Source organism: Cavia porcellus, unplaced genomic scaffold (genome assembly GCF_034190915.1).
Source record: "Cavia porcellus strain 051 isolate PalLab524CR breed Dunkin Hartley unplaced genomic scaffold, mCavPor4.1 scaffold_6, whole genome shotgun sequence".
NCBI classification, from domain to species: Eukaryota; Metazoa; Chordata; class Mammalia; order Rodentia; family Caviidae; genus Cavia; species Cavia porcellus.
In genome coordinates, this window is record NW_026947489.1 from 8,665,963 (window position 1) to 8,689,197 (window position 23,235).

The 23,235-nt window shown below is 45.5% G+C and overlaps 1 protein-coding gene across 2 annotated transcripts in view; it reads left to right on the forward strand.

Annotated features, from left to right (window-relative positions):
• The window catches only part of Pcsk6 (proprotein convertase subtilisin/kexin type 6), a 179,864-nt gene that overhangs the window by 31,766 nt on the left and 124,863 nt on the right, over positions 1 to 23,235 (forward strand). For both annotated transcript variants that reach the window (XM_063249917.1, XM_063249918.1), the window contains exon 2: positions 13,026 to 13,130. In XM_063249917.1, coding sequence (XP_063105987.1) covers positions 13,026 to 13,130 — 105 coding nt within the window. The remainder of the gene's footprint in view (positions 1 to 13,025; positions 13,131 to 23,235) is intronic.

Consider the following 23,235-nt stretch of genomic DNA (forward strand, 5'->3'; position numbering starts at 1 on the left):
CACAGCAACACAGGACTGGGTCAAGCCTGCTCTGCGCTGCCTGGCTCACTTCTTTTGGGCATGTAATTTTTGGACTGCCCACTGCAGGGACTCAAGTCCACCCAGTTGGAAAAAGACACATAGAGGCAGGTGTTCTTGTCACCACAGTTGTACAGGAGGGTCATTCTGTAAAAGAAGCGTATGGCAGACATAAGCAGTCCTCACTATGTGACGTCTGACGACTTCGTACTTGAAGAATAACCACTATCTAAGAGCAGCTACCCGGGGCCACTGTCTTGCCAGTCACCGCAAGTGTTGTTGGAGCCAGCTCAGCTATGGAGGGCACGTATTACGGGACTTGGGCCTTGGAGACACCAGCTGTCAGCTGGAGCAGCGGTAAACGTACATCAGATAGGATTGCACAGAACCAGATGAGCAGCTCTCTCACCGAAAGTGAGTTTGTCTTTACAGACTTGTGAACATAAGAGATGACATATGGCAGGAATTTGTTCTGCAGAATCAGAAGTCTAGGGCTTAAAAAATGTTGCAGCCAGGAATCAGACATATATTGCAGAATTATTTTAGAAGAGTCTGTAAAAACAAATGGATGAGAAAGAATTTTGTTTCAGGGAGCTGGAAAATCCAGACACAAAAGATGTCGCATGCCTGGAAGATGCCTGTGTGTGGCTCTGTCTCCCCATGTGCTCTGCATTCACTGCCGTCCAGCTGCAGAGTCGGTCAGCAAGGGCTCTTGCTCACCTTGGTGATCTCTGGCCTTGAGTAAACTGGATTATTTTCACCACAGGGGCTACCAATGAGGTATAGTCATCCCTCAGTATCCGTGGGGGTTGGTTCCAAGACCCTCCGTGAATACCAAAATCTGTGGATGCCACTTCTGTAGAATGGTGCAGTATTTGCATAGAACCTACACACTTCCTTCTATGTAGTTTAAATCCTCTCTGGATGAGTATAATACCTAATTCAATTAAGTGTTATGTAAATAGTTATTGTTCTTGTTTAGGGAATAAAATAGCAAGAACAAATGTATGTGTTCAGTGTAGACACAACCATTGTAGGCTTAATTACATAAAATGCATCAGCCACAGCATAATACATTTTTTCCTGCATATTTTCACTCCCCACAGTTGGTGGAATTCGCAGGTATGGAGCCCATGGATCTAGAGGGATGGCTTTACACTTTTTAACAGGGTGAAAAAGGAATGGGCATGTGGGAGTTGTTATCTAACTTTGCAACCAACTTGGTTGGTGTCCATTTTTCCCTCTGAAGTAAGATGGACTCTCTTCTCTTTATTTTAAGAAGTAATAATATAAATAAAGCTATTTGATGGCAGCCTGCTGTTTGCTAGGCTGCGTTAAAGCATTTCATACGCGCTGTGCCTCATTTATCCTCTCAGCACCCTTGGGTGGAGGATAACAGTATCCCCATTGCATGGAATGGGAGACAAAGGCAAGAGAAAGTAAGGGACTTACTCAGGTCCCTTTTCAGTGAGGCAGGTGCACCGTGGCTCCAGGATCAGACTCAGCTGCTGAGCCACGACAGTAGTGTCCTCGGTGGTATGTGCAAGGGATTAACTGGGGTCCTTTGTTGCCCTCCCGTTATTCTCACCTGCTGTGTCCCGCCTCTGTCCTGCTGGCCCCATCTTTCCTGGAAGGACCGGTGGATGTTCTCTATACTCAGATTCCCACTTGTCTCTTAAGGTGCACTTCGCCAGATTGTTGGGCCTAGTGCAGCCTCTGCTCCCTGGGTAGACAGGATGGTTGCTCCCCTGTCTTACCCCACCAGTCTCCCTCTTATCAACCTTTCCTCTGCAGGGAAGTCCTGCGTCTGCATGGGTCCCCTGTGTCTAGATTATTGCCTTGTTCAAACAACTCCGCAAATACTTCTGGATGAGTGAGGGAATGGCCAGTGCCCACAGAGACCTGTGGTGGCTTAAGAAGATGAAGACTTAGGTCTAAGGAGGAAGAGGGAGGAACGATCAGCCTTGCCAGCAGTCAGGGTAGGCTTTGCTATATCCAAGGAGACTGCAGAGCACTGAGCGCCTCGCCTCAGGTCCCAAGGTTATATGAGGTTATTGTCTCAGTGAATCATCAATGGAACAGCGGGCAGAGAGAATAGGATGATCTGCCTTTTCCTATTTTCTTTTCAAAAAGAATTATCTGTATAAATTGGTGTGTCTCAAGTTTTACTTTGTCTCTGAAAATACTGCATACATCATTTATTGGCAGGTGTTCTCTGAACCATTAATGTTAGCATAAAACAGATGGAGAGAGGAGCTGAGCGTGCTCCTTCCTTCAGGAGAAACTAAGGCCATGGGCTGCAGAGGTGGTCAGGACCCTGTCTTCCGCCTCCTTAGCCTATCGAGGAGTCCCGGGTGTTATTCTTAAAGAGCTACAATGAAAGTAATCATGCATTGTCTTATTGTTAGTGGACAAGCCAAGGTACGTTTTGCAACCTAAGAGGAGCGTCTCTCTGGTTATCTTTTGGAGAAATCATGACAACTGCCTCATCAGAAGCTTCTTTGCTGAGTCCCAGAGATAGAATGATGGTGTCCTTGTTTATGTCTGTCATTAACTGGAGTTGGGAGCCTGGCCGTTGATACAGTTCAATGCAGTTTTCCATGTCTTATGATCCCGAGCTGGGAGCTGCCTGTCTGAGGGTGGCTTGGGCACCAGGCCACCTGACCAGTGGGCCCCCGAGGCCAGTGCAGGATGGGCATCAGGATTAAAGCTGACCCCACGCTGTGGTTTCCAGCTCTCTTACTGTTTGTCCATCAGGGACTGCAGAATTATGATGGGATGGGGGGGGGGCACAGGCCATCTCAAAGCATTGTCACTTCCTTCCTGTGTTCTTCGTCCCTTTGAAGGAAACCACGTGAGGCGGAGGGCAGAGGAAGGGGAAGGGCTGCCCAGGCAAAGAGTTGTGAGCAGCTGCAACTGTGCAGCATTGCTGCTGTCTGGTTTCTGTCCCTCGCTCCTTGGGGCCGCCCGTCCCTTCTCCACCTTACGCCTTCGTGCATCCTCCGGCCACTGACTGGGGCAGCAGTTTTAGGAAACGCGTGGACAGAACATAAAGAATTTTTATAATGGTGGCAAAATATACATAGTTTAAAATTTTCCATTTCAGGCACCTTAAACTGTACAGTTCAGTGGTGATTAGATATATTCACATTGTATAGCCATCACCGCCACCCATTGCCAGAACACTTTCATCTTCCTAAACTGAAACTCTGTGCCCATTAAACACCAACCCCCCATTCCTCTTTTGGAACCACCATTCTGCTTTCTGTCTCTTAGAGCCTCACAGATGTGGAATCACACGGTATTTGTCTTTTGGTAACTGGCTGGTCTTCTCAGTGTTCTTGCAGAAGCCTCTCTTATAATGTCTCAAGGTCGTTTGAATCAGCGTGTGTTAGCGTTTCCTTCCCCTTTAAGGCTGAGTAATATCCCAGTGTTTCCACATACACATACATTCATTTATCCGCTCAGTCGTCAGTGGACACTTCGTCTGCTTCCATTCCCTGACTATTGTGGATAATACTGCGGTGAATGTGAGTGTGCAAATATCTCTCCCAGTTCCTAGTCTCACTTTTATTGGATATAGGAGATATTTCTCTTTAAAGTGGAGATTTTGAAGATTAATTTCTGTAAAGTATCTTTAAACTTCCCTTGGGATAACTACTCTCAGAGGAGGGCGTTTTAGATATAATGGCTTGAATTACTCACATTTCTTTCATAAGAACAAAATCTATGTTTTTAAATCACACGTCCGCCTCTCACATGGCCTTGCTCCATGAAGTGGAACCAAATTGTCGCCTCACACTGGCCTTTCTTTCTAAGGGTTCTTCGGGACACATCTGGACCTCACCCCACTTTCCTGGGTGTGCAGTGGAGGCTTGTGGTAGGTGAGACAGTATAGCATCAAGCTTGCCCAGTGTGCTGTCCCCAGCCCGCAGTCCGCAAGGTTATAGACACTCTCTCTCTCTCTCTCTCTCTCTCTCTCCATATATATATATATATATATATATATATACATATATATATATATATATATATATCTCACAGGCCAGTGACATGAACCCATGCTCTCACCAAGTCAGCTTCAGGGAAGAAAGCCTTCAGTGTGGAGCCACAGCCCCTGCCTGTGGAGAAGAGCTCAACCCTGGGGACCCAAGAGTCAGAGACCGCCTTCCTATCCCGGAAGTCACCTGCCCTCGAAGCAAACCCTGTTCGCTCCCCAGGTCTTCCGTGTGATTCCTAGTCCTGCAGATTCAGTCCTCTGATGAGAGCCAGTCTGCTGTTTGCAACAGAGTTAGGAAGATGCGCTCGGAGAACAGCTATAGAAGCTGAAGCAATTCAGCTTTGTCTTCAAGTCCAGAGCATGCGTTCTGTAGGCCTTCATCAGGAAGGAGAGCAGGGAGGTCTGCGTTCCTTATTTTATTGCCATTTAAAAAACATTTTTATTACTAACATGGTTTAATAAAAAAATTTTTTTTATTGGTAACATGATTTTCCCAGCTGCCCAACAATGGTCAGCACAGAACCTGTAATTTGAATATTGAATGTCCCTCAAAAGTGCAAATGTTAGAGGCTTGGTGCCCAGGGTGGCCCTATTGGGAGATGATGGAAACTTTAAGCATTGGGGCCAAGCAAGATGCAAAAGCGACAGAGAGAGAAAGGGGCAGGGTCCCAGTGTTCCCTTCAAGGCCACGCCCCCAAAGATCTAACCTACTCCCCCTGGGCCCCACCTCCTGAACCCTCTCCCACCTCCCAGTAGTGCGCAAGCCTTAACACCCAGGCCTTGGGGGACGCTTATCCAAACCACAGCACATGCAAACTTGCATGTGTATTTATTTCTCTGTGTATTTTGAAAACTGAATTTACATGGCTGTCTGATTCCAGCCCAACCCACCGGATCCTTCTGTTTCCCCCCTTTTATATGCCATTTTCTTCTCAACGGGAGAGGTCTAGCTTCCCTTGCTCCTGATATATTGAGACAGTTGACCAGTCCCCCCGTGGGTAGCCAGTCTGTCCTGTCTTCCCCTTCCCTAGCAGGGTGCCCTCTTCCGCCTGCTTGGCTGCTTTCATCATGGTCCTGGAGGCTCCTGCCCCCCAGGATGGGTACCTCCCTCACTTGCTGAGCTCCCACACGGCCCGCCCCTGGGGTACACCAGATTTCCCCTCTTGTGGGGGAAACTCCATGCTGTGCTCTTCCTCCTGTGGTGGTTTTGGAATGGAATATTTCAGGAAGAAGACTTTTATGCTTTATTTTTAAATCAAAACATAACAGGCATGACTACCAAAGGGGCACTGGGATTAGGAATCTGGTAAAATGACTAATTCCAGACAGCCATAAAGAAACCTTTAACTAGTAAATAAGTTGAATGGAGCCTTCAAAGTAACGATTGTGGAAGTTTTCAGATAGCTCTTTATGATCATTAAAAGCAGAGGCCAAGGCCAAGTACACAAGTCAAGCATTCTCATCAGAGGCCAGACCATTTGCTTTGGCAGCTGAAGGGAAGAAAAGATGAAGTCTGCAAAGTAAAAGTTAATGTGTTTTTTTTTTTTTCAGGAATTTGTAGGAAGTTGGACAGCTTTAATTGCACAGTTTGGGTGGATACATGTTGGGGAAAGTAATTTTAAGGAACTGGGAAATTGTGCAATAATCTTAAGTAGGGTCAAGATTGTAATTACTGCAGTAACAGAATGTTTCTATGTGTATATGTGACTGAAATGGGAAGCAGTTTTTTAAAAGTGCTTTAAAAAATAGCAAAATCCTCTCTGTCTCTGTCTCTCTCTCTTTCTCTCTCTCTCTCTGGGCTCCCATAATTATAAATACCAGTGTTGGCTAAATATAGGTTCAATGGCCATGTATATTTATAACTTTTCTCAGGTAGAAGTTACCAGAATAATACAGAATTAATTTGGTGCATAGGTTTTTATGGGCTCTAATTAGTTTTGTTTTTCTTAAGCAGGCCAACTAGGATCAATAGAATTATATAACTGAACTCAGACCATGACTGTAGACATAGACTTTTCCAGAAAGATTTGGCCCTTGGAAGATGCCAGCCCTGAAGAAAGACAAGCAGCTCCGGAAGCTGCTGCAGCTGCAGAGGGGAAGAGGCTCGAAACATCTGTTTCCAGCCAAGGGCAGGCTTCTGAATGATAAAGCGAATCACTTTTTGCAAAGTCAGAAGCTTTACTATGACCCATTCATTTCTGAGACCTTGAATTGTGACACTTTCTGGCTGCTTATCAGCTGTTCCCCTGAGGCAGGATTTAGCTGTGCGGGCAGCAGTGTGATTTTTTGTTTGTTTGTTGTTTTGTTTCTTGTGGATTGACTGAAGTGCACACTTATCTCTTCCTCCCCTTCCCCGCTCCAGTACTACAAACTCACACCTGTGGTCACAGTCACGTCCACTGGAGAGTGGGCGGGCAGACCTTTGAAACAGTCTAGCTTGGGTGAGCTGTGCAGTGGCTGTGCTACACATCAAATGTGAGAAGTTAAATGGGCCTCTCCTCTATTTTGTAACATCTCTAAGCCTTTCTTTTTGCTTTTGAGAAAGTAGGGCAAGCCCAAGCCAGCAGCGCCCTCTGAGGTCTGATAGTCCTCATACCTGCCCTATGTAAGTCGCCATGAAATCCACAGGTTGCATTAAAACAAGCAAACACATACCAATAAATGCACTTCCTATAAACACACCAGCCCAGGATGCTACCTCTCCCACTTAACTTCTGTGTCTCCCTGTTTGGCTTTGCAATGCTCCTCTCCACATATGGGCCGGAGAGCCAGGCTGTCCAGGCCTGGGGTGCTCCCCGTGCGTGAATGCAGTACGTGGAGTACAGTGCGGGCCTGTCCTTTCTGTGTTGGCAGGGTCCCACCCCCTGAGTGCCCTGCATGGTACACTCCGGCCTCAGGACTTGCTCAGGGAGGAAGATTGGATTGGGAAAGAGCCCACAGACAAAACAGACTTGCCTGGCTTGGAATCTTTGGGGACCCCTGCAATCCCAGCCCTGGACTCAGCCTTGCTGAACAACTTTAATAGGGAGAAAGAGAAGACATCGGTGTCTTTCCAGTGTCATTTGGAGCCAGCAGAGCCATGAGGCTGCCCGCACTGAGGCTGGACTGGGGCTTTAGAAACCATCTGAGAGATGACTTTCACCAAGATAAGAACTACCTGGGAGGAAGAGCAGATTTGGGAGGAGGCAGGGGGATACTGGCAGAGGCTGTGGATCTGGCAGAAGTGGTCTGCTCCCCACCATGCCCTGCCAGGAGCCAGGGATGGAGTTGGGGAGGTACGGCCTGGCGCCTGGAAGGTCTGGCCATTGCAGTTTTGTATGCTGGAGGCCACCTGGACTCCCTGGAGGAGCACAGTGGTAACTGGCAGCAGGAGGCAGGAGCAGCCTCCTACCTGGGGACTTCAGAACCCACACCCAGCACCCCAGACCTCTGGAGCCACAACCCGCAATATGGGTCAGGCCTGGCCTGCAGCACGTTTGCTTGCTCGGGCTGCTTGAGTGATTTGGATGTGCACCCAAGTGGGCAGCCAAAGAGCCAAGGATTCTAAATTAGGGCAACTGGCAGAGGCCCCAGGGATCCCATTTGGATGTAAGAATTGTGAGAAAACCAAGGATTTGCCTGGTTGTGTTTAGAAGCCATTAGTTCATGGACCTTCCATAAACCCATACATGTGTACATATGTATACTCAACTGTATGCATACTCATGTAAATGCACACATTTTTATATACATAAACCTGTCCATATCTGTAAGTATACATAGACATACATCTGAATACATACATAATTGGGTGTACACAAACACACATCTGAACACAGATAGCCTGAATGCATGTGTACAAACACACACTTGTATACATACATACATATATACAAATGTAGACTACATTTATACTGGGTATATATATATATATATATATATATATATATATATTATATATAGGTCTGCATACAATATTTGAACTTCCATATGTACACCATCATGATGGTTCTACATTATAAAGCATAAGCATATCTCCAGTGATTTCCTTTTTGGAAGGAAGGAAAGTGGGCTCTTACTGGGGTGCTTGGGCCTGTGTGCAAAAACCCTGCTGTTAAGATGCCCAGAATGCCCCTGGGCATTTTCCCACCTTCACTGTGTCTAGAGCCAAGGACGAATGGTTTTGATCCCTGACTGAGCTGTCGACCGGATGTGTGGTCTTGCTCTGTAGCTGTCTTTCCCCCTCTGTAAGGGGAGGACAAGAAGGACATCAGGCCTCCAGGGTTGGCAGTTTATCTGAACTCTGAGCTCTCTGCCTCTGAACTCTCTGAGCTCTCAGGAAGCTACTCTTGGTGAGCCAGGAGCACTCAGTGAAAGTTGGGAACTCTGGCTGGGGACAGGAGAAGGAGGGGGAATTGCTGCTCCCCGATAGCGCCACACCCTCTTACACCTTCCTTATACTGGGCCAAGAGCATACATTATCTAAATTTTTTTAAAATGCCTAACACAGCATCCATTAAGGGGACTTAAACTACGTTTGACTCTCCTCCTTGGGGGTTCTTCGATCTCATTTCTTCAATGTTCTGGTTGAGAACCCTTAGCAAGGTTTTTAATGGCATTTTAATGATGTTACCAGTTTTATCAACCAATGTGTATCGTTACATATCAATGTTGAGCTGAAAGACATGAGCATTCGATATTCAGCAGTGTTTGTTGTCCTGGATGGTGTGCTCAGACTGGCTCTAGGGCAAGCAAGAGAGCAAGCACATACGGAAGTTTTATGTGGAGACTTAATAGAACAGTACCTCGCATACCAGCAGTCAGAGTCATTCATGAAGAGCAGCTGGAGGCAGGCAAGGGCACAGAGCTGAGCAGGGCAGGAAGGCTGCCCAGGCTGATGGGGAGACTGTTCCCTGTCCTCAAGGACGGCAAGAGAGAGGACGCTGCCATAGCCTGAAGACAGCAGTCTCTGGGGAAGCCACGCGGTCTGTGTGCAAAGGCAGGCTGCTCGGATTCCAGCCTGAGAAGTGCTGTATAGAGCCTGTGAGAGGGACCACAGTGGCAGAGCCGGTGCCTGGCATAGGACACCATCCTAGGTCCCACCAAGAAGCAGTAGCCTGCATAGCCAGGTGGCCTGGCTGAGAGGAGCACCTGTTTAAATATCAATACAAAGATCAAATAAAAATATTTCTGAGCTGAGGTTGCAGCTCAGAGGTGTAACTCGTGCTTAACATGCATGAGGCCAGGGGCGAGGGATTTAGCTCAGCGGCATAAGTGCCTTCCTTGCAAGCCTGTGGTCATGAGTTCGATCTTTGGTACCCAAAAAAAAAAAAAAAGCATGAGCCCTTGGGTCTGAGTCTGAGCACCTATTTCTTTCATTTGATTTCATGGAATATAAAAGCTGTTTATGTGTCTTTCCTCTCCATCTCCAGTAGTCCCCCCTTATTTGAGGTTGCACATTTCAGTTTGTTACACACTGTCAACCTCAGTTCAAAAATATTAAATGGAAAGTTTCAGACCTAAACAGTTAATAAGTTTGAAATAATTTTTATTACAGTGAGTTTTGCAGTGGTTCTGTTCGATGGTTGTTGTGGTTAATCTCTGACTATGCCTGATTTATAAATTACTTCACTGCATGCACAGGGAAGAATCACAGAGTGTGTGGGGTGTGGTGCTGTGTGTGGCTTCAGCTGTGCACTGAGGTTCCTGGAACCCCCACCCCCACACACTGATAGGTGGGACTACTGGGTTCTTATTATTCTAGCATCTTCCAGTGAGACCCTAGAGATATGACCGCAGTGTAGCAATCATCATAAACCATATTCTGTGCCTGTATGTGGTTTTAAGACAAATATTGTCACCTGCCTGTCTGAGCAAAATAAGTAATTTGTTGATTCCGAGTTTTAGATGTTGGGTTTTACCTCCTTAGGCTTCAGTCTCCTCATCTGGGCAACTGTGCCAGGCAAACTGTCTCTGGAGGAAACAGTAGCCAGGGACATCTTTCTCCACAGAGATGGCTCCATTTTTCAGATAGGGAAACTAAGGTCCAGGAGACAGTGCTAGAGAACACAGATGTCTCCCATGCTGAACCAGGCCAGTGGGCATGTCCCATGCACCTTAGCCTGTGGACTGCTCAACCTAGCATCCTGTCCTCTTTCTTCGTTAGAACACCCCATGCTGGGAATCACTAGTTCCCCAAATTGAGGGATGGTGGGATTAGAACTGAGACTGCTGTGGCAAGTCAGGTGAGAACCCAGGAAGGGCTTAGAGGATCGGGAAGGAGGAGCACCAGGAAGCAGCTGCACAGCAAATGAGTGGGTGTGCCTGTGTTCCAACAAAACCAAATAAAGAAGGTGGGTCTACAGGCCAAAGAAGTGAAAGCAGGGACAAATATTTGCATGTCTGTGTTGACAGCTGTTATTCACATTAACCAGAAGCAGGAAGTAACCCAAGTATCTATTAGCAGATGAATGGATGCATATTCATTCAGTGAAATACCCCTTAGCTTTAGAAAGGAAGGAGATTCTTACACAATTCTACAGCCTAGATAGACCTTAAAGATGTGATGCTGAGTGAACTCAGCCAGGCACAGAAGGACAAATGCATGGCTCCACTAGAGTATTCAGATTCCAGCTAGTTTTGCAATAGGTGTGGGTGACCTTCCCTGTTGTTTCCTTCCCCGCTGCAGTGGGAGACCAGACCCGTGGCCCCCTCGGCTGAGTTTAAGTGTCTAAACAGAGATGGTGCTGGCTACTGTTTCCTCCAGAGACAGTTTGCCTGGCCAGCATTGTGAGAACCATCTGTTTCTTTCTGGAGTTGTTCAGTCCTATCCACTTGGGCCCTGTGGGTCACTGCCAAGGATGATCATGGGGCCCAGAGGCAGGGGATTCAGTGGCTTCCAGACTTGCCTCAAGGGACAGGGTGGCTGCCTGTAACTGGCTCAGTTGCCCAGACCCCAAATGCTACCTGAATAGCTTCTAGGACCTCCTTGCTGTGAGCCTGCAGAGGATCAGTGGCTCTGCAATTAATACACTCCTTTGCCAGCAAATTTCATTCAACTTAGTTTCTCACTGTTCCTGAATAGGAATTGACTTGTATGCCCAGAGTTAAAAGAGGAAAAGTTATATAACACCTTGCAGATTTTGATTAAATGCTGTTGTAGGTTAAGGGCTCTTTGGCTAAATAGCAGTCTGGTATGCTTTAGGAGGAGTGTTTGTGGACATAGGTGGTAATTAACTTTGTGGAAGAAATGAGCAAGGTGAATTACCTGTACAAAGAGAAAGAAAAGTACTTGTGTGCAAAATAGGACAGAAATAATGAGGTCTGTGATGTCTTGAGGTAGAAAATGAACTGAGAACCAAAATTGCAGAAAATCACGTGTTGAATGCTTACTACCTGCTGGTCCCTCTGCCGGCTCTTTCATGGATAGATATCTCATTTGAATGTTGAAGCAATCATCCCTGTAAGGTGGTAGTTTTTACTTTTGCAAGGAAATGAAGATTCAAAGATGGTAAGCCACTCAGCAGAAAGAGGTCAAATGCAGACTTACATGTGGCCAAAATGCAAAGCATCCCAGACCTTGAGAGGGGAGGGGAGGAGCCTTGAAGAGATGGCAGAGAGAGAGAGGGAGGGAGGGAGGGAGGGAGGGAGAGAGAGAGAGAGAGAGAGAGAGAGAGAGAGAGAGAGAGAGAGAGAAAGAAGGAGAAGGAGAAGAAGAAGAAGAACAAGAAGAACAAGAACAAGAAGAAGAAGAAGAAGAGAGAACCAGAACCAGCCACATCTGTTGAGCATCCACTAGGTGCTAGGCATTAAGCTAGGCACTTCATTGATCTGCACCGCTTTGACCTACATGGCTGTTATAGTACTTGGTATCTGTGGTTGTAAGTAACAGAAACACATGAAAGCAAGCTTAAGTGAAGAAGGAAATTCTTCACTGAAAGAATAAGGGATATCTCCTAAACCTAAGCATAGGAGACAGCAGGATTGCTGGAAAGAAGGGATGAAAGGTGGTAAAGAGGGTGGTGGGCTCTCTTTTGCACACCTGTTGTGTCCTCTTGTGCAAAGATGTGCACTCCAGTACCCAATTACTTCTAGTTTCTGCCTGGGCCAGTCATCTCTCGGGTCAGGTTATGGAATGGCTCTGAGTAAGGTGGGAGTGGTGCGCTGTGTATTAGGTAGCCTTTAGTTAAACATGTCCAAGGGGTAAGTACTGTAGTTTTATTTCTGTTTTACGCATAAGGAATTGAGATTTGTAGGCATTTAATGTCCCTGCCCAAAATCACATGGCTAGTGAAGCAGAGAGTTTGCAGTGGGCCCGTCTGCCTGGAAACCCATGATGTGGTGGCACACACCTGTAATCACAGCTACTTGGGAGGCAAGACAATAGCAATTTTGAGATCAGTTTCGGTAACTGAGTTGAGATACTGTCGGCTGAAATCTGCCTGGAAGACCTGCCCTTGGCAGAAAGTTGGGACACCCCAGGGGTTCGGTTGTTCTCATCTGACCTTTGCACAATCCCAAAGCAGATGGCTCCGAGTGTTGTCCTTGGCTCCCTGTACCACTTGAGCATGAGTATTGGTTCTTAGATATTTCAGTTTACCCACGGGACAGAGAGCACAGGGTTTGTTTATAGTGAGTATTTTGGTGTAGATTTGACTTGACACTAACTTAGCTACTTCAGGGCTGCTTGGCCCAGCGGGAACACTAATCCACATCCAAACAACTTGGCCAAGATAGGACAAACTTTAAATGATACTAACTTAACACCAGATTTGATGGATTATACGCATCATTGGAAACATCACCTAGGGTTGTTTATCTGAAAAGAACTATCTAAAATCCACCTTCCGGTTCATAAACACTGACCATGTGCCAGAGATACAAGTGGTACCATGATTGGGACAGGGAGGTCTGTTTCCTCTGGGAACAGAGTAAGCCTCTCAGACAAGGGAGAATATCTGTGGGAAAGACTTTTTGAAGCTATGTGCACAATGGTATTAATGGGCAATATCCTGTTTCTGTTTTGCAGATTGGAAACCTGGAAGATTTCTACCATTTTCACCATAGCAAGACCTTTAAAAGATCGACCTTGAGCAGCAGAGGCCCGCACACCTTCCTCAGAATGGACCCCCAGGTACACGGGACAAGAGGATTCCCTGAGGATAGCGCACTAGGGTCTGTGGTCCTGAAAATACACAAATCTGGACTGTAATGTGAATCTAGACGTGGTTTTCCACGTCAGCTTTGAATAAAGCCTGACAGAGGTACAGCAGCATATTGGGCCATCTAAATGCTCCACGTATTGGGGTCCACTGTCAGCCTTGAAAATTTAAATTCTTGACTTTAGTTGGAAGCAACATGGTGTCAGTGTAGATTCAGTAGGACTGGGTGTGTAGCTGGTTGGTAGAGTTCCTACCTAGCATGCTCAACAGCCTGGGTTCAATTTCTAGTACTGAGAAAAATAAAAAGGAAAATATCAATAAAATATGCAATAAATACAGGACGTACATATATGTATCTTTCCCTTAAAGCAAAGCCATTACGCAATTCCAGCAAGTATTCTAATAATGAAATTAGAAGTCAGACGGATGTTTCTATGCTTGTCACAACTTGTATCATAATAGTTACCATGAATTTAAAGACTGGGGCAGTAATTATATAACTTTTTTTTTTGCCAAAAATTTATGTAACTCTGTTTGAGGGTAAAACAAATACAATTTGAAAAGAGGCTAACATTTGAAGTTATAATACACTTCATATGTCTTGGTTAGTAATATTGTCTGCATATATTTGAAAATTAGTATTTTGCAAATATCAGTCAAAAGGTAGATGATAAGATTAAAAGTTTGAAGATGGCCAAGAGAGCCTGGGATGCACCTCTTCATTCTGGGATCCATGCTGTGTGGCTGGTTCTGCCCACATCAGGACCAGGGGAGCCAGTGCTAAGACTGACTGAAAATGTGACAATGCGTGGACAGAAAATTACGTGATAAACCATAGGACAGTGAGCGCTGGGAGGGGAAATGAAGTTCACATGAGAGCCAGTAGTAATCCCCCCAAAATACGGCCATTAGTAAACCATCTTTTAAAAATGGGAATCATTGTGTCTTAAAAGCAGTATGCTCAATGCTCATCTAGGACTTCTAGCTGGTGCACAACGTATTTCGTCTAGTCCCAGAGGACATTTATAATGAGTTACCATGGAAGAATGGGCTTTTGGTGTTGCCCCAGCCACCCACTGACAATCATGGCTTCATTTGTATAGACAGAGCTTGCAGGTGATGGGGAGGCACTGTATCCCTAGACACTGCAATGAATTACCCTTCTCTGGGCATCAGTCCTGTGAGTCTTCTGATTTAAAGTGCATGGAGCTCCGTCCTGTAAGTTGGCTATGAAAAGACAGACATATTTCAGATGTGTTTCTGAGCTAATTTTATAGGTGCAAAGATGGCTGGGTGGATGGACAGATGAACAGATGGACTGACAGATGCATGAATGGATGGATGATAGATGGAGGGATGGATAGATCAGTAGGTGGAAAGAGATATGAAATACTCTACTAATTGAATCTCACTATTCCTTCCTGACAAGGAAAGGACTTTAGTGCTCATTACAGGACTCTCATGTGCTTGGACACTTTAAAATGCATTGTCTCTCTTGATTGCATGTGCTGTGGTTATATCTGTTTGCACTTACTCTGTGGAACGTGAAGGAATGTTTCTCAAAGGGGCAGGTACCTTTGCTTCCTTTAGGGGCAAAGCCAGGTGGCTTGTCCTCCTGGAATGGGGCAGTTGGGAAGGGTGCAGGACCTGCTGCATGCATCAGTATTGGAAGGAGCAGTGCGATGCTCTGTGAGGAGTGCCCAGGCTGAGGGGCCTGGTGCTGTGAGGTTGAGAGTCACCTGCCCTCTCTCCTGTTAGAGAAAATTCTGAGCTGAGAAGGAAGTGGCTGCATGGTGCTTCCATGGATTCACCGTAAGTGAGCATTCGATCTTTTGAAGACAGTGTGCTTCTTGGTCTGAAGTCTCTGGAGTTGTAAAATTGCTGCTGTGTGGGGCTGGGGATTTAGCTCCGCGGCATAAGCGCCTGCCTTGCAAGCAGGCAGCCGTGAGTTCGATCCCTGGTACCGATAAAAACAAAAAAGACCAAAAAAAAAAAAAAAAAATTGCTGCTGTGTAGGAAGTTACAATGAAGGGCAAGCTGTTTGCAGGCAGGAAGTTCCATGCCTGGGCCTCCTCTGCAAAGAGACTAAGACAATGAGCTTCTTGGTCCCCTTCCCATGGAATGTCCAAGAATTATGCTGCCCATCACTTGTTAGGACAAAGGCAAAGCTGAAATGGATTTTGCTGTGTTTTGTCTACAGTCTCTACTTTTGGTGACTCAGTTTTTATAACATCTTTCCAAAAGAGCCAAAGACATCATATTATAGTGATACATGCATATTCATGATTTAACACATGTTTACTATGGAAGCAGCCCATGAACAGATGAATGGGTAAAGAAAATTGTGTGTGTGTGTGTGTGTGTATGCCAAAAAGAAGGATACTTTTGAGTCATTGTAGTAAATGGATGCACCTTGAGATCATAGTACTAAGTAAAGTAAATCAGCCCCAAAAGGTTAAATGTTGCATGGTTTCTCTTATGTGAAATGCAAAATACAAATTATCTAAAGAGCGAAATAAAAGGTGATAGGAAACAGAAAAGCAGACCTCGTGGAGATAGGAAAGGGATCTATGGATGGGCAGTGACGAGGGAAGGGCAGGGAAGGGGATGTAAAAGGGTTAAGGTGCAGTATGTTGTGGACCAGTTCCCCAAGATGAAGGTGATTGTTATCTGTCACAAACATAGACTAACGCAGAAACAAAGGTGCTCAATTGGAGCGCTTTTCTTTCCTTTCCAAAACTATGAACTGTGAATGCGAGTGCAGAGTCTTCCAGAGGTCCACCTTGGTGAGCAGCCGTGAGGAGCCCGTGGCACAGCAGGGAAGTGGAGTCTGGCGTGTATGGGGTGCCCGGTGGCCAGGGCCGGCTCCACAGAGGGCTCAGGGCCTTGGTGCCTCCCCTCGTCTCCCTTGACAGCCTCTGAGCTGCGCGGTTGACTCATTTTAGGTGCTTCTCCAGTACTAAACTCCGTGTGAGAGCGAGGGCAAAGTATTCTCAGTCATCTGTTGTGTCCTAGTGGGAAACAGGGAAAGGGTAGGCGTCCCAGGGAAAGGCTCTGGCAGTTAAATGATTTCGAATGAAAATCCCTTTTACACAGAGTTTTTTAATAAGCTCCTGGCAGGGCTACTATCAAAGCATCCTGCCAATAAAGAAGAAAGAGGAAAAAGGTAAACAGCCAGACCCTCCCAGCTCTGCCTGGACCCTGCACGGGATTGGCTGATTGTCTCCCACAGTTCTAATTAAAGTCATAGCCCCAGGGAAAGCGTATAGACATCTAAACCAATTATGAATGCAGAATCACAGCTGAAATACCTCTGTTTACATTAGTCTAGTTTTAAGGCACACCAAATCAGTTAGCTGTCAGTCCGACGAATATTTATGTTGCCTTGTCATTTCCAATTAAATATTTGGCAAAATTAGCTGTTTTACATAGACATTCAGTGTTGTCTTTTATGGCAGCCCATTTGAACCATTTGCCTACATGAGCACGGCCTTCTTGGTGACACCTTAACATCTGGAGAGTTGTGTAATTAATATTGTTAACGAAAAGGAAAAGATGATTTAATATTATTCAGAGGCATTGGAATGCAAAGTTGCTATTGTGTTGGAATGACCAAACACAAAATGAACATTATAGGGCTTAGGATAAAGTTCAATTGAGTACAGATGGTTTTCTATTTTAATTAGCTTCAGTTTCTGTTGTATAACAGTGTTTTAATAATCGATGGAATTTATGGCATATCCAATGACACATAGGAACTGATAGAGTGGACATTTGTTAAAGAAAACACAAGGGAGGCATTTGTGGGGCTTGTTTTCCTTTAATCACAGACACACGTGTAACACACTCAGATACTTCTTGAGCTCCTTTTGGATTGATCTGTGCTAGCGCTGAGCCATCGTTTCCCTTAGATTCTTAATTACCTTCACTTGATTTTTTTTTTTAATTTTACGGTCTGAAAAGGGCTATTTTGTTCCAATTGCTTTGTTGATCAGCCCTATCCTGGGGAGAACAGCCTGAGCGTTCTCAGTGTGCAGTATCAGTCGCTGGGTTTTTCCAAGGGCTGTCATTTAAGCAAACTGAAAGCATTTGTTTTTAACTTGTTCTTTTGCCAAAAGTCTGAAGAAGGGTAGATGTTACAGAGGCATCAGCCAATAGCTGAAAGGGCTCACAAATTTTTTTAAAATTACTTGTTCTGATTCTGTTCCAAGCTGGCTTATAGTTAGACGCTGCCGCCTGTGTCTTCCAACCCTTACATTTTAGCATGATGACTCGGGTTCAGCCCTTTCCTTCCCTTTGGTGCTTAGCCAGATGGATGACGGAAGTGGAAGGTTAAAGATGTTATTAAAGCGGCTGTTGGTGGCTCCTTCCGGGGTGCTAGGAGCCTTCCATAAGATGCTTCTTTTCAGTGCTTTAATGTTCCAAAGTTGCAAAATTATTTCCAGGACCAGGTCGGCATTCTATTTTGTAGGATGGGACTTTGCCCCCAGAGTTTAATCAGAGCTCAAGTTTCTGTCCAGCAGTGATGCAACGTTTAAGGAGATCTTTCATTAACCACAGATGGAATTTTATCTGATAGTTTTGTGTGCTAGAACCCTGGAAGTGCAAACAAACAAAAAGTTCCCGGCACATAACAGTGTCTAGGCTGTCAGTGACCAGATTGATCTGAGAGGCTGGTGAACTGTGTGACAGCTGGGACCTGGGCAGCCTGCTGCCCCGAGGGGTGTGCCACGTGGGGAGGGAGAGGTCTCTGTCTCTCCTAGCCCGCAGCCTCCCTCCTGGCAGTGCTGATGACAGGGACCGCGACCTGTTTATTTTTGGCACAGTCTAACTAGTCTGAGTGACATGGCTACTATGAACTGGTACAAAGGTTGAATTTTAGAATATACTTTAAAACAGCAATCCCCAACTTTTGAGGCACCAGGGATCGGTTTTGTGAAGACAGTTTTTCCACAGATGGGAGAGGGGATGGTTCGGGTAGTGCAAGTGGATGTATATTTATTGGGCACTTTATTATGATGACATCGTGCATTTTATTTCAGTTATTCCACACTCAGAAGGAGTGTGCAGCCCAGACCCCTTGTGTGTGCCGTTTGTGGTGGAGTTCGTGCTCCTGTGAGGCCCTAATGCCCTTGCTGATCTGACAGGAGGCAGAGCTCTGACAGTGGGGTGAGGGGTGCCAGTGGCTGTAAACACAGAGGACACTTTGCTTCCTCACCTACCATGCAGCCCATTTCCTGACAGGCTGAGGCCAGTACCAGCCCAGGTCCAGGGCTTGGGGACCTTTGCTTTAAAAGACAGCATTTTGCTCTTCCACCTTTACACTTAGCACCCCCACTTTGGTCTCTCAAAGGCGGCTCAATGTCATCGTGTCCCAATCTCAGCTCACTGTCTGACCTCAAAGAGAAGCGCTCATCTGTGTCGCATGGCGTGAGCCACAAGCTGGCAGCCCTGCTGTCCTTGCCTGTTTCGCCAGTTGGGCCAGCCCACCTCCTGTGCAGTTGGCCCTGCCCATGTCCTGTGTGTCCTCTCGCCTGGACCACTGCACAGCCTGCTGTAGGCATCCTGGGTCCCCACCTGACTCCTCTCCAGCTGCTACGAGATCCTGTCCCTAGGGTTTCCTCCTCCACCTCCCAGCCCCTCCCCCGAGCCCAGCCTCACTGTTCTGGATGACCTCAGTCTTCCCCTCCTTACAGCTTTTGTACAGATTACTCCCCGCCTCACCCCATGTCACTCTGTTCTCGCCCCTACCCTCCCCTCCCTGCTACTGGGAAGCTTCCCGGAAGTCCTCAGACTTGGCCTGCTCCTCATAGCAGTTGCATGTTTTTGTTCTACCCAAGAGAGGGAGCAGTGTTTGGTGTCCACCACTGAGGCTAGTTCCGTTTGCTTGGGATGTGGCTGGTGTCTGGCGGAGGAGTAACAGACGGACCCCTGAACTGGCAAGCTGGGAAGCGTGTGTAGTGTTGGAAAAGAAGGGGGGCGGGTTCTGGGAATGCGAACTGACCTGGTCCCCAGATGCTCTGAGGGACAGGAGCTTGTAGTTTGAAGCACACAAGCCAATCTCTTATCATTGCAGTCTGAAGTTCTTGAGAGTCCAGGCCGCATTTTATTTGTAGGTCCAGCAATTGCCCAGTAAATAGGTGGAAGCCTGTATCTCAGTTTTCAGAAGTTAGATTCATGTCTGCAGGATGTGTTTGTTATCATTGCTTATAAGCTTCTTTCAATCTAAACATTTTAGATATAAATTTTGGCTCATGTTAGTTCCATTAGAACAAAAACACTAGAAGGATCCTGCATGAACAAAGCCTTTTCCTATATTGCTAATGCTAACGGCTGCACACAAGACGTATTGACCAGTGTCTGGCTTGATAGTTTTACTAGTCTCGGAGGGTTGCTGTAAGAAAGTGCCACAGATTGCGTGGCTCAAACAACACCAAATCATTGTCCCACAGTGACAGAGGCCAGGAGGGTGACATTCAGGCAGCGTTGGTTTCTTCTGAGGTCTTGTACATCTCCACAGTCTCGTTCTGAGGCTCTGGGGACTTCAACACAAGACTTTGGGAAGGGACATATTCCAGCCAAAAGATGAAACTGGCCATTTGTTCTGTTTTTGATGACCACAGGCCTGTGACATGTGGTGGGGAGAGAGGGACCTTCTGATTCCTTTCAGACAACTAAGAATTAAATTACAAATGAACAAATAGCTTTAATTTCCCAAAGTGCTTTTGCACCCACTGTCCATTTGCCAAATTAGCAGAATGTGCACTGTCCTCTCTCGGCAGTTTGGCGGTGACCTTCTGGGCAGAAATCAAGCCGTGGTCTGTATAGCTTCTGTTCTGGCTGCAGGTGTGGAAGTGGGAGGGAGCTGGCTTCCCTGTTGCCTTGGTGACACAGGAGGAGGGGGAAGGTGGGTGTCTAGGCTGAGTTAGATTATCTCTTATTTTTGGGGTTTGCCTAATTTCTCCTCCTCTTCTACTGCCCTGGCACACCAGGTTTTGTCTGGTGGCATAGTGGCCTGGCATTCCCCATGTTCACCCAAGGCCACAGGTGGGCATAGGCATATCACCAGCTCTTGTTTGCTACGACAGTGGTGGTCCCCTCCTCCCGAAAGATGACAGCAGTAGCATGTGTTCTTCATGGGCCTGCTTAGCTCAGTGCTTCCTAACCACAGGGGCATCACAGGCCCCCTTCCAAGCGATAAACATTGAGAGCTGTCTGTCTCCGGGAGGAAACAACCAAATGCTCATGCCCACATGACTTTCTGGGCTGTTGCTGGGACTGAAGCCTGTCTTTCCAGTCCCTGAAGGACCATAGGCCCTTAGCTCCCCACAGTTCCCATGTGTGTCAGCTCCTGCCTGTTGAAGAGGGGACCACCTTGCACTCTACAAGATGATGTGCGCTTGTCGGAACCATTGTTTGTCTCTCTTTACATTCCCCACCCAGCCTTCTCATTTTGCTCTTTATCTGGTTGAATGTTAGCCTGGTTAGGTGTTCAGAGGAATTGATATTGATGGGAATCAATATCTAAGCTTCAAAGACAACGAAGTGCAAAGACACTCTGAAATGGACCGGTGACATTGCTTTTTTAGAGGTGAAGTCGAGGCAGGATGTCCAACTTTTTACAAAGAGAAAGAGTCAGTGGTTTCTTTTCTGTACGCCTAGTGTGGTTATTCTCCCCTGGAGGAGACTAGGATTTGGTGGCTCCTGAATGCTGAGGAGGTGATGCATGATGCCCTCTACCGCTTTGTCCTGGTGTGCAGTCAGCCTGGCTCACAGTATAAGGAACCTCCCTTGTCCTCCCTCGCACAGTTACAGATTAAAGTATCCTTCACTTTGAGGAAGCCAAGGGGAAAGAAGAAAAGAGAGGGCTTGCAGGAAATGTCCCTCCTCTGCACACAGCCGACTATGTGTGGAGCACAAAACCTGTGCAAAACTCTCAACAGAGCTGGCCAGTGAATACCCATTCAAGTATAAGACTCCTAGGAGCAAGGGTCTCTGGCTAGTATCCTTTGACACTTTAGCTCCATCCAGAGCAAAGACTCTGAACGCCCTCGTAGGAGTCTCCAGCTCCCAGCAGCTTCCTAAGGCTCCTGAGTGGATGAGGGCTGAAGGTATATGAAGCTTTAAGTAGAGGGCAAGCAAGATATCATGTTCCCTATACACTAACAAGAAAATCACAGAGAGAGAAATAAGAGAAGCCACACCCTTCACACTAGCAACCCCAAAAATGAAATATTTAGGAATTATTCCCACGAAAGAAGTGGAAGACCTATACAGGGAAAATTGTAATACACTAAAAAAAGAAATTGAAGAGGATCTCAGAAAATGGAAAGACATCCTTTGCTCATGGATAAGAAGAATAAATACTGTGAAAATGGCCATTCTCCCAAAACTGTTATATAGATTCAATGCAATCCCAATAAAAATACTATCAACATACCTCATAGATCTAGAGAAATCACTCCTAAAATTCATCTGGAACCAGAAGAGACTTACAATAGCAAAGACAGTTCTAAGTATCAAAGGCAAGGCAGGAGGTACCACAATCCCTGACTTGAAGTATACTACAAAGCAACTGTAGTAAAATCAACATGGTACTGGAATCAAAACAGGGCCAAAGATCAATGGAATAGATTAGAAGATACAACCACAACTACAAACACACTCAACCACCTTATCTTTGATAAAGGGGCCAAACATGTCCACTGGAAAAATGACAGTCTCTTTAATAAATGGTGTTGGAAAAACTGGCTCTCCATATGCCGAAAACTAAAACTAGACCCATGCCTATCACCATGTACTAAATTAAAATCTAAATGGATCAAAGAACTGAGTATTAAAACAGAAACACTAAATCTATTGGAAGACAAATCAGGTAAAAACCTTGAAGACATAGGGGTAGGTAGAGAATTCATGAACAGGAATCAAACCTCATGGGAAATACTTCCCAGAATCAATAACTGGGATCACCTCTTATTAAAAAGTTTCTGCCTGTCAAAAGAAATCTCCAGCATAGTGAAAAGAAAACCCACAAACTGGGAAAAAATCTTAGTGAACTGTCCCTCAGACAAAGGACTTCTGTCTAAAAACATATAAAGAATTTTTTAAAAATCAGACCCCTAAAATTCAAAGATCCAATCCAAAAATGAGCATCTGAGATGAATATACAATTCTCAGATGAAAAAATACAAATGGCAAATAAATACATGAAAAAATGTTCATCATCATTACTCATTAGAGAAATGCAAATTAAAACCACACTGAGATTCCATCTCACTCCTGAAAGAATGGCCAGCGTCAAGAAAACTACCAACAAATGCTGGAGAGGCTGTGGGGAAAAAGGAACTCTCCTGCACTGTTAGTGGGAGTGTGGACTGGTGCAACCATTGTGGAGGTCAGTTTGGAGATTTCTCAAAAAGCTGGGATTGGAAGTCCCATTTGTTCCAGCTATTCCACTTCTAGGCATATTCCCAGAAGAACTGAAAACATCATAGCACAGTGATATATGTGCACCCATGTTTATAGCAGCACAATTTGTAATAGCCAATAAGTAAGTGTCCATCAACCGAGGAATGGATAAAAAAGCTGTGGTATTTTTATACAATGGAGATCTACTCAGCTATAAAGAATGATCACACTGAGATATTTACAAGTAAATGGGCGCAGCTTGAGACCATACTCATAAGAGAAATAAATCAAACTCACATGTATAAATATTGAATAGTTTCCCTAGTGTAAGAAATGGTAAGAATACATAAAAGTATGTGGTAATCATGATTCCCCATTGTATTGCTTTGAAGCCTTATAATGTTTTCATTCATTAATTGGAATGGTTTTATTCTGGGTTATTTGATTTTATTGTCTGTGATGGTATGAACAGCTATTTTGAAGAAAACAAGACATTATAATAGCTAATGCTGATTTAATATCATCTTGTTTTGAAGTCCCATCAAGCTTTCATTCTTCTGTCTCCATCAGTTTTATCATGTTCTATCTTATTAGATTTTATTATATGTAATAGTATAAACAAAAATTTTTATAGGCAAGGAGATAATATAGAATTGTTCGTTTTCTGTT